The 14,578-nt window shown below is 41.5% G+C and overlaps 5 protein-coding genes and 1 long non-coding RNA gene across 10 annotated transcripts; 2 read left to right on the top strand and 4 right to left on the bottom strand.

Annotated features, from left to right (window-relative positions):
- Positions 1 to 48: 48 nt before the first annotated feature.
- LOC126315329 (uncharacterized) lies at positions 49 to 906 on the bottom strand. Its single transcript, XM_049992582.1, has 2 exons — positions 616 to 906; positions 49 to 540 (listed from the first exon to the last, which is right to left on the bottom strand). The coding sequence occupies exons 1-2, from the start codon at positions 895 to 897 to the stop codon at positions 217 to 219; spliced, it is 606 nt and encodes a 201-aa protein (XP_049848539.1). The 5' UTR covers positions 898 to 906; the 3' UTR covers positions 49 to 216.
- A 119-nt stretch (positions 907 to 1,025) lies between these two features.
- Positions 1,026 to 2,538, top strand: LOC126315326 (uncharacterized). The gene is made up of 4 exons (XR_007555937.1): positions 1,026 to 1,577; positions 1,637 to 1,765; positions 1,824 to 2,344; positions 2,454 to 2,538. It is a non-coding gene; the product is annotated as an uncharacterized LOC126315326 (long non-coding RNA).
- Positions 2,333 to 3,830, bottom strand: LOC126315324 (uncharacterized). Of its 2 annotated transcripts, XM_049992577.1 has the most exons (4): positions 3,713 to 3,830; positions 3,035 to 3,589; positions 2,735 to 2,956; positions 2,415 to 2,678 (listed from the first exon to the last, which is right to left on the bottom strand). In XM_049992577.1, the coding sequence occupies exons 2-4, from the start codon at positions 3,564 to 3,566 to the stop codon at positions 2,431 to 2,433; spliced, it is 1,002 nt and encodes a 333-aa protein (XP_049848534.1). In that variant the 5' UTR covers positions 3,567 to 3,589; positions 3,713 to 3,830; the 3' UTR covers positions 2,415 to 2,430. The 2 variants fall into 2 exon arrangements, with proteins under 2 accessions (XP_049848535.1, XP_049848534.1); XM_049992578.1 differs by having other exon boundaries at positions 2,333 to 2,678; positions 3,035 to 3,830.
- A 1,617-nt stretch (positions 3,831 to 5,447) lies between these two features.
- LOC126315321 (copine-9-like) lies at positions 5,448 to 8,440 on the top strand. Its single transcript, XM_049992571.1, has 2 exons — positions 5,448 to 5,939; positions 6,070 to 8,440. The coding sequence occupies exons 1-2, from the start codon at positions 5,486 to 5,488 to the stop codon at positions 8,430 to 8,432; spliced, it is 2,817 nt and encodes a 938-aa protein (XP_049848528.1). The 5' UTR covers positions 5,448 to 5,485; the 3' UTR covers positions 8,433 to 8,440.
- Positions 8,425 to 9,897, bottom strand: LOC126315322 (5'-3' exonuclease PLD3-like). Its single transcript, XM_049992572.1, has 3 exons — positions 9,786 to 9,897; positions 9,281 to 9,702; positions 8,425 to 9,211 (listed from the first exon to the last, which is right to left on the bottom strand). The coding sequence occupies exons 1-3, from the start codon at positions 9,848 to 9,850 to the stop codon at positions 8,469 to 8,471; spliced, it is 1,230 nt and encodes a 409-aa protein (XP_049848529.1). The 5' UTR covers positions 9,851 to 9,897; the 3' UTR covers positions 8,425 to 8,468.
- LOC126315323 (uncharacterized) lies at positions 9,888 to 13,106 on the bottom strand. Of its 4 annotated transcripts, none has more exons than XM_049992574.1 (12): positions 12,901 to 13,106; positions 12,751 to 12,816; positions 12,554 to 12,637; positions 12,416 to 12,488; positions 12,238 to 12,341; positions 12,095 to 12,174; positions 11,417 to 11,965; positions 11,269 to 11,346; positions 11,109 to 11,162; positions 10,911 to 11,035; positions 10,740 to 10,835; positions 9,888 to 10,678 (listed from the first exon to the last, which is right to left on the bottom strand). In XM_049992574.1, exons 7-12 carry the CDS (start codon positions 11,439 to 11,441, stop codon positions 10,013 to 10,015), a joined length of 1,044 nt encoding a protein of 347 aa, XP_049848531.1. In that variant the 5' UTR covers positions 11,442 to 11,965; positions 12,095 to 12,174; positions 12,238 to 12,341; positions 12,416 to 12,488; positions 12,554 to 12,637; positions 12,751 to 12,816; positions 12,901 to 13,106; the 3' UTR covers positions 9,888 to 10,012. The 4 variants fall into 4 exon arrangements, with proteins under 4 accessions (XP_049848531.1, XP_049848530.1, XP_049848532.1 ...); XM_049992573.1 differs by having other exon boundaries at positions 12,751 to 12,836; positions 12,901 to 13,084; XM_049992575.1 differs by lacking the exon at positions 12,416 to 12,488 and having other exon boundaries at positions 12,751 to 12,836; positions 12,901 to 13,084.
- Positions 13,107 to 14,578: the final 1,472 nt, after the last annotated feature.

Raw genomic sequence — 14,578 nt, 5'->3', positions numbered from 1 at the left:
TGCTATTTAATTCACGACGAATCACAAAAATTCATCATTTTCTTTGCCTTTCTCTTTCGGGAATGTGTATCACGCACAGTCGCTATACACGTGCAGCTTGATGCGGCTACATACGTTTATATTTACTTAATCTCCTTCGCAAGGTTTAAATGCCCTTTGAACAACGCTGTTTCAACAGCCATCTTCGATAACGTCCTTCAATTTTTTGTTTTCGCATCATGATATTGAGGCTTGGTCCTTGGCAGACTGAGGCAACTGTAAGATAGACAATATGTCACTTGTGTTTTTTTTTTCGAGCTGTAAGAATTCCTGATTTGCAATTTTCAGTTTCGGGCAATTGCTCAAAATAGTTTTGATTGAGTAGGCTATTGAATAGCATTCTTCCACGTAGAGAGCTCTTTTTACTGGGTTCTCGGTGTTGTAGCCATTGAGTTTACAGAAAGTCGAGAGCTGTGATTCTAGCTCGCTATTGTGAGAGGTCATCGTCTTGGTCAAAAATGCTTCCAAGTCCGTCAATTCGTAGCACGTCGAACAGAGTACCTGAGGATGTAGCAGAGAGAGGTCAGATTTGGCTTACGTGCAAAACAATAGTTGTATGGATATATATATGTATACCATCAACTTGTTGAGGCTCATAACCAGTTCTTTAAAGTTGAATGACCATTCAGTTGCCAAGCGCGCCGCGAGACGCATTTCCTGGTCGCAAATCGAACAGCGTCCGTGAGTGAGCTCAAGAGCTTGCTTTTCCAAGTTGCATAGCTGGAACTGAGTGGAATTACATAGAGATGACAATTGCTCATCGTCATAGCCGCGAGGGATAATTTTTGGTCTCAGGATGGGCGCCTTCTGTTTCAGAATGTTCCATAGTGCCTCAAGCTGGGACTCGACGGCTGGCATGATGTCCTACGGAATAATTTGTCTGTGGGATTTGAAAAATCTTAGCGTGAAAATATCGGTTGTTACAGCACCGATTTGAAAAAAAAGTCACAAGATGAGGCGGGTATTTTTCAAGAGGAAGGAGAAGCATCTATCTCATCTATGTCAAGAACGTCGAATTAGCGAACAAAAAAAACCACTGAGAAACGAATCAAGACCGACACTTCCCCCGATGACTTTAGGATAATGGAAGCCGACGACGAATGCACAAGCCCAGTGTAAAGTATGTGTGTTTATAGAACTGTTTGTATTGGTATTAGTTTTCTGAACTGTATCTCAGCAAATTTGCTACTACCAGACTAAAAACGAGGTGTTCTTCGAACTTGCCAAAAAAAAAAGTGTTACGGCACAATGCTCTGCTATCAGCACCTCAGCCTATTTTATCGGGATCTGTACAAAGAATTAAACACGTGGAAATTAGACGACAGTTTTTTTTTCTACTCTATCGGCTAAATTAAAATTTTTCTCCTTGAGATCCTTTGAAGATCATTCTATGGCGTCGAATGCAATCTCTCTAGAAGAAGCTAATTCCAGTAACATCATCCATATTGAGACCATTAATACAGTCTTGTTACCTGTTCGGTACAAGTATGATTTTTACGAGAAGGTCTTGAAAAATCCAAAGTACTTCGGCAGCTTAGGTATGAAATTTAGAGTACAACGATGCGCCAGACGCTAAAAACACTAAATAATTTTGTAGCCTACTACGACGGAAACCCTGTCGGAGCCATATGCTGTCGATTGGAAGAAAACGTCTCCAGTTCAATAAAATCTAGGGTATATATCATGACACTAGGAGTTCTGGCACCTTACAGAAAATTAGGTATTGGTATGAAGGAAATGCGATTTTTTTTTTTTGGTGTCAGAGATTAATTCTTTTTTAAAAGGAACCAAACTCTTAAATGTTGCGTTTGACTTGGCTAGAGATGCTCATACCTCGCAAATCTGTCTGCACGTCCAGCAAGGTAATGATGCCATTGATTTTTATAAAAATGCTGGGTTCCAGGTTGACTATATTCAAGAAAATTACTACACACAAGTGAGACCGTCCTCTGCCGCAGTGCTGGTGAAAACTATCGAATTGGACGCGTGACCAAACAGATTCTAGAAAAAGTATAGGTCTTACGTGTAGTTGACTCCACACTTGTTACCCCAAGAAAGGCAGGAATGCGCGTATCGTGTTATGGTGACTGGATTTGGGTCTTATAAATCACTGAGAGATGTCAAAAAACAAGCATGCGGAACAGACGTGAGCTTGGAAAGAAAAAAGTTTTGATCTTGTATATGACGTATGAAATCAAATGACAGAGTAAAATTAGAGATTCCAGACAAGAACAAAGCGTGACCCCTTTTTTAAAGAGACACGAAATGAAGGCAACATGTATGCTTTCTCTAATTCGACTGAAAAGTATGTCAGTTATCCAACACCATTTATTATACAAATATACATATATATGTGTACAGTTGGTGCTCCAGTTTTTTTGTCTAACTCTGCTACTCGTTGCCGAATTCTGCAGTTTTTTTAGATAGAAATTGGTAATAGGAGAAGGGAGCGTCAGAATAGCCGACTTCGAGCTCTTCTATATCAGTAGAGTAGACATATTCGTCCGAGCAATACACAGGACGGCAGTAGAGCCAAGATAGGCTTGTATTACTTTTTACAATGGTTTTCGACAGATGGCTATCATTTAAATTCACCAGCTTGATAGGAAGTCCAGTTTGAAGGTCCCAGGTTGTGAGCACTAAGAACATGGTAAGGGATGTGAACGGTTAGGGAGGGGAAAAAAATTGAGCGTACAATAATGCATCCTATAAAATGGCATAGGTAATTCTGGGGGAAGGTTGTTCCGAGTGTAGACGCTGACGATGTCAAATGTTTGGAACACCTCTGGGTCTTTATTTTCGATAGCTGAGCGTTGAATTTTCCCTATAAACGGTTTGGGAGCACGTTTACACGCATTTTGTTCCTTGTCGAGACCTAAAAATTTTTCATAATATAGTATGATTTTTTTGACATGAACTGAAAAATACAAATCAGAAAAGTTGTAAAGACCTCGTTATAGTTAAATCAATCCTCTTTTTAGAACAAAAAACATACCCTTATCCTCGTCTCCAAACCAAAATGGAACATTAGAAGGATCAGACGATATCTCTGAACAAGGTGAGCTGTATTCACTCGAAGTGTTTTCTTGGATATCTGACAAATCCTTTTTCGATTGTTCTTCATCGTATTGGTAACACAGAGAACAGGAATCTTCGTCATCTTCTCCCCATTGCAATTCTTCTAGGTAAGTATCTGTCTCTTCATATTCTTCTTCTGTACTCTCTTCATCATCGCTCGAAGAAACAGAAGCAATTTCGCAATAGAAAATGCGGGAATTGTCCTCTGTTCCGTTCGCCTCTATTTTACTATCCAGCTCATCATTACCCAATTTACATTCAGACAGTGAATTTACGCATTTTTCAAACTTTTCCTTGTACTTTGCGGAAAGATGTGGTCCATGGTAACAATCCTGTGAAGGTGAAAATACTTCTACAGAGTTACTGTCCCAAGGCATGGAATTTAGATTGATAGTCATTCCGCTTGTTTCACTTATACCACAATTATCAATCAATCTTACAAATGTCATATTGCGCTCCCGCGGAATTTGTTCTGAAAGTACAAACGTGTTTACATCCTCCGAAGAGGGAAAAGTAAGGTAAGCAAATACACTATTATAATTGAGTTTTACATGCGAACCAAGCCAGGGCCAAAGTCCAATGTCGGCCGATGTACCTCCACTTTAGTCGATTCTTCATCAGAACATGTGACTCGGTACGAAAAAAAAATTCTAAATTTTCTAATTTATTGCTGCTATTCAGAATTATTGAGTACAGCGAAAAAAGCACACTGTTCAAGATTAACGTATAATGCACATATAACACCATCAAACCCGTTGCGGTGAACTCTGTATCACTGCCGAAAATATACTCCCTAATCCTGCGCCTGTAGCGTGCGGATACAAGATGTTTGGAGCACATCCCTAAAAGTGCAAGGATATCGGCGCAAAATTTATTGTAATCGCTTTTTTGATATTGACGGAAAACGTCACTGTGCCTAAAAACTGTCGAGAAATCCCACCGTGCATTCTTGTAATATTCAGTTGTAAACACACTTCTTCGCACACCATAAAATAGCTCCGAAGGACATGGTGAGCCGAAAGAAATCAAAACACTGGGACCCACAAGTATTCGGCACAAGCGAATTCTCAAGCCGGACCGTCTTATTCCTCAAATCTAAAGAACTCCACTTTCATTCAATACGTCGAAGAAACAAATACCAGTTGTCTAGTTCCCAGAAAGATTCGACCACTTGTAGTCCTCCTACTTTCTGACAGAGATCTTCAAGTTCCCCCTCTTTGAACAAGTGATAATATCTGTTAAATATCTTTTTTTTAGTTGCCGCCTCTGTTTGTGTGTAGCAAAATTCATTTTGTGTTTCTGGATCGCATTGCGTGGAACAACCTTCATGGCGCTTCTTTGACGTTCTCCTAGAGGTGGGATTTTGGAGGTGCCATGCAACCATGGTATCTTGCGAGTGGTTTTCCGCTGTTTCGTTAAATGCCCAGACAGTAATCAAAATTTCCCCGTTAATTTTTACAATTCTTCTTAGTTCGCGAATGGCTGCTTGCCTATTCTCCACAGTCGAATAGTGGTGTATGACGGCGATGCAGACGACGTATTCCTTCTTGGTGCGTATTTTGTGGGTATGATAATAAGATACTGTCCGCAGATACTCGGAGAAAAAAATGGAACATCGTGTGCGTACAAAAGCCTGGGACCGACAGGGAAGTCGAAGTCCGTCTGCTACAAAGCAATCAAATCCTCTTTCGCTGCATATTTTTATCAAGTTGGTAGATCTGGACATGCAAATGCGTTAGGCAAAAAGCAACTTTCAACTCAAAAAAAAAAAAAAACGTAACTGATCGCAGCCGATGGTGCAAGTATAAGGGTTGCAGCCAAGGTATTTGCCGTTCCCGCATCCAACGTCCATGACAAGAGATCCAGTGGGTATGCTTTTGAAGTAGGCATCGATGCGAGGCCAGGGCTAAGAAAGAATTAGCTTTTCACTCGCGAGATGGCTTTTACGGATAGAGAGCACCCTACGAAACGCCGTTTTTATCGAGAGAGTTCTAGACGGCAGCGATGCTGTTTGAGACAGTGGAATTTTTCACTGTACCTTGTACCGCGTTTTGCTAAAATGTTGGGCAATCTGTTCGTACACATTTTGAACATGCTCTCGTTCGATAGGTGTTTGCATAGCGTGTTTACGAGAAGAGTATTTTTAGGGGCGTTCTTAAAGTTCGGGTCTGTCCCGCCTGGTGTTGTAGCTGAGATAAAATAGCGGATAAAAGAGTTGTGTAGGGTGAGCTGTCTTTTTACCTCAGGAATGTGTAGAACACATATAGATTTGCCCTTCAAATAGAAGGAAAAAAAGGACCTAGGTAAGAATGCGGATTTTTGTCATTGTTTTGCTGTCGAGCCCATTTTCGTATTATTTTTGACACAGATGTTGGTAGGTGCTAGCCGAATATGCAGAGTGAGTATTTCAGTCGAGTGCGTGAATTTACCCGCCATTAAAGTTGGAGGCAAAAACACGGTTCAAGTGACTTGCGAGCAGATCAGCGATTCAAGTAGTTGCCAACTTATAGGGGAGACAGAGCAGGTAAAGAGCACATCAGATCCTAGCTTTGCAACACCGTTTGTGGTTGAATATTGTTTTCATCAACTGCAGTTGTTACAATTTACGGTATACCACTACTACAAGAGTGAGAAGTACGGCTTGGGCGTGGTAAGATGCACGCTGGGCGAGCTGTTGAAGCTGCCTGCTGGCAAAGCCAACAAAAGGATCGAGATTCTGCCAAAGACAGAGCTCAAAAAGGATCCCTTGATGGTTATTCGAGCCAGCGCAGTTACTTCTGGTACATCGCTGACGTTGGAACTGTCCGCGTCAAATTTAGATAGTACGTCAAATTTTTTGTGTATTGTTTAGTTGTTGGAAAAGTTAGAGCCAACGAAAGAGAGGCAGGAGGGCTCTCGGGGGCACGAAAGGAGTGCGATATGTGCTCGAAACGAAAACTGACCTTGAAAAAGAGAAAGACTTGGGTCCATTTGCCAAGTCTGATCCATATTTGGAGCTCAGTCGTGAAGAGCCAGATGGAACAAAAGCGCTTGTCTACCGAACTGAAGTAGTGCATAAAACACTCAATCCAACGTGGATGCCTATCACTGTACCAACTCATTTGATGTGCCGGTCTGACTACAAAGAGCCGATCATCATTACGTGCTACGACTGGAACAAGAGCTCATCGCCAAACCTTATTGGAGAGATTCGTACCACGGTCGAGCAGCTCTTTAAAGAGCGGTATCATTACTTCATCAACCCTAAAAAGTGCAAAAAAAAAAACTATCTGCACAGCGGTACACTGAATGTCGTCAAAATCGAAGAATCGCAGTCTCAATTGGAAACCACATTCTTGGACTACTTGTCAGGGGAGTCGTACTTCTCACTCATGATAGGGATAGATTACACCAGGAGCAACGGGCCGCCGTCCGAGCCGACTTCTCTTCATTACTGCAACCCCTGTGGCGTGCTCAATCCATATTGTCAAGCAATGTACAATATCGGCAACGTCCTCTTGCCATACACGGCTGACAGCATCGTCGATATATACGGATTCGGCGCTCTCCTCCCCGACGGCACCACTTCCCACTGCCTGGAAATCACAAAGACCGCCGGCCAACAAGGCGTAGTCGGCATCCACGCTGCTCTCTCTGCTTACTATCAAAGTCTCACTTGGGTCACTTTGCACGGGCCCACTAACATGGCACCCATAATTCGCAAGGCGGCCGACAAAGCGAGGACCTATCATTCAAAAAGCGCGCAACAAACGTACCTTGTGCTCCTTATTCTAACGGACGGAGATATCGATGACTCATCTCAAACCACCGACGCCATCGCCGCCGCTTCCTACCTTCCCATGTCCATCCTCATCGTCGGTATAGGTGACGATGATTTCAAAACGATAAAGAAACTAGACGCTGACAGTTCTGATTTCCAAACAACCAAAGTCCTGTCAAGAGATATTGTGACATTTATCGCTTTCAACACCATCCAGTCTGTGCAACAACTTACTTCTAGCATTTTAAGAAAAATACCGTTTCAGTTTATTTCCTATATGAAGCAAAACAATATCACACCAAAACCAAGAACGTGTTCTCAAATTGTAATCTCTCAACCAGATTATCAATTGCCGCCCGTTCAACCCGACTACCGGTCGCCCTCTTCTCAACCGGACCATATGCCACCACCCTCACAACCCAGTTATCAGCCGCCACCTTCGCAACCCAATTATCAGCCGCCACCTTCGCAACCCAATTATCAGCCGCCACCTTCACAACCCAATTATCAGCCGCCACCTTCACAACCCAATTATCAGCCGTCACCCTCACAACCCAATTATCAGCCGCCACCCTCACAACCCAATTATCAGCCGCCTCCTTCGCAACTCAATTATCAGCCGCCTCCTTCACAACCCAATTATCAGCCATCTTCTTCTCAAAAAATTTATGACGCACCACCACCACCTCTTCAACAGCCCAGTCCTCAGTCCAATTACCAACCTGCCTACGATGCACTGTCTTCTCAGACTCCTCATTCCTCAGCTCCACCCTCCCAACAACACAATTCTCAGCTCAATCTTCAACCCGCTTATCAATCGCCATCTCTTCAATCCACTTACCAACCACCACCCTCTCAACCCGCCTATCAATCACTACCTGTTCAGCCCCCTTACCAACCGCCATCCTCTCAACTCGCTTACCAACCGCCACCGTATCAACCCACTTACCAACCACCGCCTTACCAACCGCCCTCTTCTCAACCTGCTTACCAACCATCGCCCCTTCAAAACACTTACATGCCCCACTACTCTTCACCCCAATTCGCCAACCAACGCTCCGCCCTGCAACAACCTGTTCCCCCTCAAGCTCACAGCGTCCCGGTCGCATCTTACCAGCCTTCTCCCGTCCTCTCCACACAACAACCCTCTTCTCAACAACAACAATTGCACTGTCAAACCGCCACGCATCCCTACTCCTCTGCTATCCCAAACCCACAGCCCGGACAACCCCATTACGGCTACTCCCCCTCCACCTTCAACACCGTCCCTCCTAAACCAGTACCTTGTCCCGTCCCGCAATCCGCATACACAATGCCTCCTCAACCCAACGCCCAAATCCCCCTTACACAACCCAACTTCCAACTAAACCACATCCCGCAACCCTATCCAATGTCCAATCCTCAGTCGATTTACGTCGTCCAACCTCAGCCCGACCCACCAACTGCTCAAGCTCCCGGCTCAACCGCGCCCTCATCATCCAAAAAATCAGACAAGTCCAAAAAAAAGAATTCCCGGAAATTTTACCCAGGACAATACTACAACCACAATAAATGAGACTCACCACTCTAAACCCGCACCATGTCCGTACTTTTATATATCACTCGCCCAATCACTGCTCCAATCCCTCAAAAACCGGTCTCTTAACCCCTCCGTGACCATCGACGAACCCACGAATACCACGCTTATACCCCCCGTATCTAGGTAGTAATCCGCCGCGCAATTCGACGTCGTCACGAAACCTCCTTTGTCTGTCACCAAATACTTCGAATGGGTCACTCTTGTGTACGGAACAGACAACTCCTCAATCTGCGGCAGCCGAATACTTCGAACCCTGACGTTGTCTAACGCATTCAAAGACGCCCAATGTTGAACCGTCTCCCATTTGTAGTGCAAATACACCGAAAACAGCAAATGTACCGAAACGTTCCTAAACGCAGCATCTCTAAGCGCTGTGTCAATCGCCGGCCAGTAGAACGTCGGCTCTGTGTAAAAGCTCTGTGGACCATAGTCCATAACAGAAAAATAAACAAACTCTTTGGCGTCGTTTATCGTGTCGATGACTGCCACCAAGTCAAACACTCTCCCCTGAGTCGCGAATGGCAACGGGCTTGAAGAAATGTACAAACGAATTTGTTCACGATCTTCAGACTCCAAAACCATCGGATTGTTGATATTGAAATTCGTCTTGAGGCTGTCCGGCAATACCGCTGGCAGCGTTTGATTTTCTGCTGCCAGCCAGTACAACTCAAAAATTTTTGACAGGTCATTCGCAAATACCGTACAGTTTTCAATCAAGATACCAAGCTCCTTAATCTGCGTTAGCGCCCTCCAGTCTTTAACGAATACGTCAGCTTTTTGCGTTCCTGTACAAAATACCAACACCACCAAAAAATAACACGTACCCATGTTCGCACTCCCCACATATCCGTGCTTTCCATCAACCAATATAAACTTGGTGTGTAAAATTCCACCGATCCCCTTCATCACTTTTTTCATGTCAAGCACCCTAACGCTCGCCACACCTGTCTTTTGTAAATACTCAAGATCCTTGTTTAGCATGTATAAACTGGGCTTCTGCTGAACGACCCTTATGGTCACATTCCTCTCTTTGTTGGCTCTTATCAGCTCATTGAAAATGTCTATCCCCTTATCAGCTTGCAGCTCCGGCGGAAGTGACTCGCCATCTGTCAATGTCATGTAAAAACAAGCTATTTCTATGGTCTTTTCCGCCTCACCAATTAGCCTTTTCCAAGCATCGTACGTCGACTCTGAAATAGACTGGTGCAAAACAGACGGACTGGATTCCACAATGTTGATCTTGGAACTGTACACAAAATTACATTTTTAGGAAAAAATATGCAAAGAATGCACACTTTCGTGTTTATTTAGCATTCTGCAACCAAATACCTTTGAGAGGTTCTCACCGGCACGCACAAGCAGGCGACCGCTAGAAAAACCAGAAAGCGGTACATCGATTGGGATGAAAAGCAAACTAAACAAAACAATCTGTACTAATTAATAACATTTATTCAAAAATTGAAAATTTATTTTTCATTTCGAAGCTAAAAGTTCTCAGGTGTTATAAAGCAGCGTTCACTCTCAAGTCAATGTGTACACTTAAATGACTGCTTTTTTCAATTCCGGGGATTCCTAGCAGATTGACTCACACGCCCTGGGGGTTTCAAACGCTCGAATTTTTGTTTCGTAACACTGTTGGAAGGTAAGGGGGTTCCATGAATACACTGCATAATGTCTTTTTCAATTAGCTCTTGTCCACTAGAGACTTCAAACTTGTAATCGACGTTGATTCCAAAATTCTTTGCAATCTCAATGATGTGTGACTTCCCACTCGAAAACAACATCTTGAGACGTATTGACATGCCCCTATTCTTTACATCACAGTCATCTGGACAGCTATATATAAAAATAACTGAACATGTATTCTTGCCCTCATATACATGATCCCAAGAAAAAAAATGGAACAAAGGAGCATCTGACGGAATCTTGTATGCAAGCATGTCGAGGTCAATGGAACGATTCGACTGAATCAAATTCATTCGCTCGGTTGTAGGGTCGATTGTGATGCCTAAATAGTTAAGCTTTCGACGTCGGAAATCCTCAAAAGCTGATGCAGTCTCTTGACTGACAGGAAACGAAACCACCATACTCGTCAACGCAATATTGTCTTTATGTGTGAGGCTGGTGTCCATTTGTTGACGAAGCTCCTCAGAGGGCATCAAAGGTGCATCAGTTTGCAGATGCCTCAAATATCGGTCGTAGCCATCCAAACTCAACTCATCCTTTTCAAGACAGTCAATTATACTCGGCTATTGCATGCACTTCAAAAGAACAAAAACATACCAGCGATGATGCAAAAATATCGTGTAGAATTTTCAAAGTGCCCAAGCCCAATTTCAAATTCTGCTTGCTAGATGAATATAACATTTTTTTCCTTACCTGAAAAACCAGTCAACTTCTTTTTTTCGTTCTGCACAAATATCCGTCTTATGCAATTGAGAAACAATTACGTACACTAGACGATTCTGGAATATACGTAAACAGAAGCCATTCTGAATTCAGCTTGTCCGTACTATCCATTCGATATAGGATATAGTAAGGCTCCTGTGGTGTTAATTCCGAAGTAATCTTTTCAAAGTGTGATGATAGTGAAAGCTAAGGATGATAGAAAGAACAAACTACAAAACGAATAAAAAAATTAAAAAAGGATATCTTGTCTCCAATCTCCACAAGCATGCAGTTTGATGACGTCCACAATTTCTGATTCTTAAGATTGAAGTATTAATAATCGAGGTAAGCGAGAACATGTTGAAAAACACCGTTATTAATGCATACTCTCTTTTATCGATTCAATGTTTGTGTATGTACATACCATCCTTTATACTACAAACTATACACCTTATGTTTTTGCTTATGGCTTTGCCAAAAGTCTTGTTCAAATGCTTTGAACCTTTGGATAAACGAAAAAAGCTGTGAGATAGTGGTCCGAAATCAGGAATAAAACAGGTACCTGTACCTACATTTAATACCGCTGTTACCACTCATACTTAAAAAGTTTACAGTCCTCCTCCGAGACAGTATAGTCTAAGGCAGACAGGAGAGAGAAGTGGAAAAACAAAAAAACCAAAATGATAATTATCAATTTTAGAACTTAGAAAAATGTAAACCGAGTCATCCTTTTTTTCAGTGATATAGGGTAGTGTAAATCTAGAACTAGTAGCATTGTTCAACATAATAATACTTAAGATAAGGTATTTTTAACGATGCGATTCTTTGCTTCCGCTATTTGAGAGGAATACACTATTGGTTTAGCAGAGAGCGTTGAAGTATGACTGGTTTCTCAGTTGGCAGACGTGAATTTATCAGAACGAAAAGGCTAATCGTATGCATTGTATTCATAAAACATCTATTACATCGCAAATTTATTGCAGCATTTACAGATAGACTATTGCTTGTAAACACCAGCGGAGGACTTGTAAAGAAGCATTTGAAAGGATAAGCTCTTTCTTCACATTAAATATTTTCTCCTTTGGTCGACAACAATGTCCATATATCGTTTCTTATCTTGCCTTAAAGGATAAAAAACATTTTGTGTTTAGAACGTCATAGTTGTAATTTTCGGTTAAACATCGGTTACTTCCAGTCTGTGCCTACCCTTTTTAGCCAATTAGCTGGACTAGACAGTATGTTTTACGTACACAAAGACTTGGAAAGCAGGAACCTGGGCCGGGCTATTTTCATTGGGGGTGTCAAGTAGTTCTTGTATGCCTGTAAGAATCTGAAAAAAAAATAAGCATTCTTCAAATTGGAAGAGGAATAGAGCCACGAACTTAATGCATACCTGCTTTACCGTGATGCTAGGTTTCCAGTCATCCGTCAGAATGGATAAACACACTTTCCCGGATGGATAAACGTTTGGGTGAAAAAATCCAGGAGGGAATCGGCCTAATTTTCCTGAGTTAGCGCTCCCATAAGATTTTTGTGCTGTCTATTACTAACACAAGCAAAGGAAGACATACAAATAGGTCCTTGTGTGGGATAATCATCCGAAAACTCTATCGTCAATGGGTAAGAGCCTCCTTCCCATATTGTCTTTTTTTCGTCAAAACATTAAAGAACTGAATTATGTTGGCTTTTTGTAAAATAAAACACCGTACGCCTTTTTTTCCTGGAATCCCACAAGTCCATTTCATGATATCTAGCGTGCCATTTTCGTTGCTTATCGGTTTTGCATAAAACCCCTAGTTTTATAACAATAGTAAATAAAAAGGCTACAGTCCAAAAAAAAGCTATCGGGAGAAAAAATCGGTCTTATCGTGCCGGGCTGATAGGTACGAGTTTTCAACTGACGTACATGAGGATGATCTTTCCTCCAGGCCTTTCTTTCTTCGGTCAACCGTATTTTCGCAATACCTGCCATCTGAAAACAAGATAAGCCAGCTATGAAATTATTTTTTTAATATCATACCGAAATTTTGCTTCAGAACCATTTTTTATACACTACCTGCGCTCAGAATTGGCAATATTTGTGAGAAAAGTGAGTATTCGACCTGAATGTGTCAGACATGGAACTGACACTATGGCCGATGTTGAAATTTTGCGAGGCTACAGAGTGATGATTTTATTACCATATACTGTTTGTCAGTAAATTGACAATTCAGCTTAGCGGAAAAGCATTCTTATTGTTAATCCAGAACGTTCGTTAAAGTTAGAATGGATACAGAAAAAATAGATCGGCTGAAATATTTTTTTACGTCGAGACTTTAAGAAACTTTTGCGTATAGAGTACATTTGTCTGATAGATCTAATGTTTCAGGAGATAGTAGCCGGAAATTTTGGTTAGCTTAGATCTGTGTCTAAAGAAGATCAGGTGTTTCTGCTTTGATGCTAAGTCTCAAGACCTTTGACGTTTTCCGTTAATTTTGTGTCATACTCTACTTCTAACGATTCTTTGAAATTCATCTTAATAGAACGGGAAAAAGTGATTATTGACCCTAGTGTTGCATCTCAAAGTACTTTCTTGTACACAAGTTGGTTAAATATCTTTTATTAAGAGGCAGGGGCGACAGCTAAGGGAAATTGAAGGTCTTTCATGAAATAACGTTGAAACGAACCCATATTGGGACAAATTTAAGCAGTCCAGAAAAAAATTTCATAAATATTTATTGTTTTACTAAAGTGCTCAATGTTGGCTGATATAATGGTATTGCCGGATATAAATCTTAACTCACGACAAGCTGGCGAACTCTTAATTGCAAATGATACTTCGATAATTTTCGGAGCAACAAATTTTCTCTTGATGAGCTTTTCATTTTTTTACATTTTCTAAATATGATATAGATCTAAACGGTGACTATAGCGACAAATCTTGTATTTCCGGAAAGAATTATTCGTCATGCTTAATGATTTTTGAGCAACTGACGTGATTTTTTTCATGTATAACAAGTTTCATAAAACAACCTAAACTATAAATTATTTCACTTAGATATTCAAAAACTTTTGTTCTGTATGTTCTTGTTGAAAAGAAGCAGTTTGCATAAGACGCCTCGTTGGCAGGCAAATTACTTTGATACCCTTCACCGAATAATTACCAATAGGCGATGCTTCCACGTCGCAATCGTAGGATCTGGTCCATCAGGCTATTATGCTATCAAGGAACTTAGCAAGGCCAATATTCGCAATCTCAAATTTGACGTATTCGAAAGATGGCCAGTCCCTTATGGTCTAGTACGCTCAGGAGTAGCACCAGACCATCCAGAAGTTAAAGTGGTCGAAAATCTATTTGAAAAAATTTCTACCCAGCCCAATTTTACGTTTTTTGGAAATGTCCACGTAGGCCAGGCAATCTCTATCAGAGAGATTCATGATTTGTATCCCGCCGTTATCTATTGTTGCGGAGCAGAAGATGAGAGAAAGTTGAACATTACTGGAGAGCATTTAGTAGGTGTTTATAGCGCGAGGTAAACGTCAAAACTTTTTATCTTTTTTAACTTTTTTTTCTTTGACTTATTTTTTTTGTCTTGATAGGGCGTTCGTCGAATGGTATAATGGACATTTTTTGAGAGAGGGCGAAGTATTCGACCTTTCTGGTGATCATGCAGTTATTATTGGTTCGTTTCGTAAACAATATCTTTTATTTTTAGAATCTGGCTTACCTTACCCGATTTTTTTCGGGGATAACG

This window comes from Schistocerca gregaria, unplaced genomic scaffold (genome assembly GCF_023897955.1).
Source record: "Schistocerca gregaria isolate iqSchGreg1 unplaced genomic scaffold, iqSchGreg1.2 ptg000569l, whole genome shotgun sequence".
Taxonomy (NCBI): domain Eukaryota; kingdom Metazoa; phylum Arthropoda; class Insecta; order Orthoptera; family Acrididae; genus Schistocerca; species Schistocerca gregaria.
Note: the sequence above shows the minus strand (reverse complement) of the source record. Positions and strands in the feature narration are given on the sequence as shown.

Excerpts from the sequence above, each read along its gene's own strand:
- LOC126315322 (XM_049992572.1), bottom strand. The coding sequence starts at position 9,850 with ATGTACCGCTTTCTGGTTTTTCTAGCGGTCGCCTGCTTGTGCGTGCCG. Across the intron at positions 9,703-9,785 it reads CCGGTGAGAACCTCTCAAAG|TTCCAAGATCAACATTGTGG; the intron begins GTATTTGGTTGC and ends TTTTGTGTACAG. Across the intron at positions 9,212-9,280 it reads TGTGGGGAGTGCGAACATGG|ACTGGAGGGCGCTAACGCAG; the intron begins GTACGTGTTATT and ends TATTCGTTAAAG.
- LOC126315329 (XM_049992582.1), bottom strand. The coding sequence starts at position 897 with ATGCCAGCCGTCGAGTCCCAGCTTGAGGCACTATGGAACATTCTGAAA. Across the intron at positions 541-615 it reads TGAGCCTCAACAAGTTGATG|GTACTCTGTTCGACGTGCTA; the intron begins GTATACATATAT and ends CTACATCCTCAG.
- LOC126315321 (XM_049992571.1), top strand. The coding sequence starts at position 5,486 with ATGTTGGTAGGTGCTAGCCGAATATGCAGAGTGAGTATTTCAGTCGAG. Across the intron at positions 5,940-6,069 it reads GTCCGCGTCAAATTTAGATA|AGAAAGACTTGGGTCCATTT; the intron begins GTACGTCAAATT and ends ACCTTGAAAAAG.
- LOC126315323 (XM_049992574.1), bottom strand. The coding sequence starts at position 11,441 with ATGAGTGGTAACAGCGGTATTAAAT. Across the intron at positions 11,163-11,268 it reads AGTTTGTAGTATAAAGGATG|AATCAGAAATTGTGGACGTC; the intron begins GTATGTACATAC and ends TTCAATCTTAAG. Across the intron at positions 10,836-10,910 it reads ATATTCCAGAATCGTCTAGT|GTAAGGAAAAAAATGTTATA; the intron begins GTACGTAATTGT and ends CTGGTTTTTCAG.
- LOC126315324 (XM_049992578.1), bottom strand. The coding sequence starts at position 3,566 with ATGACATTTGTAAGATTGATTGATAATTGTGGTATAAGTGAAACAAGC. Across the intron at positions 2,957-3,034 it reads GTTTGGAGACGAGGATAAGG|TTCATGTCAAAAAAATCATA; the intron begins GTATGTTTTTTG and ends TGTATTTTTCAG. Across the intron at positions 2,679-2,734 it reads ATTTTATAGGATGCATTATT|TGCTCACAACCTGGGACCTT; the intron begins GTACGCTCAATT and ends CCATGTTCTTAG.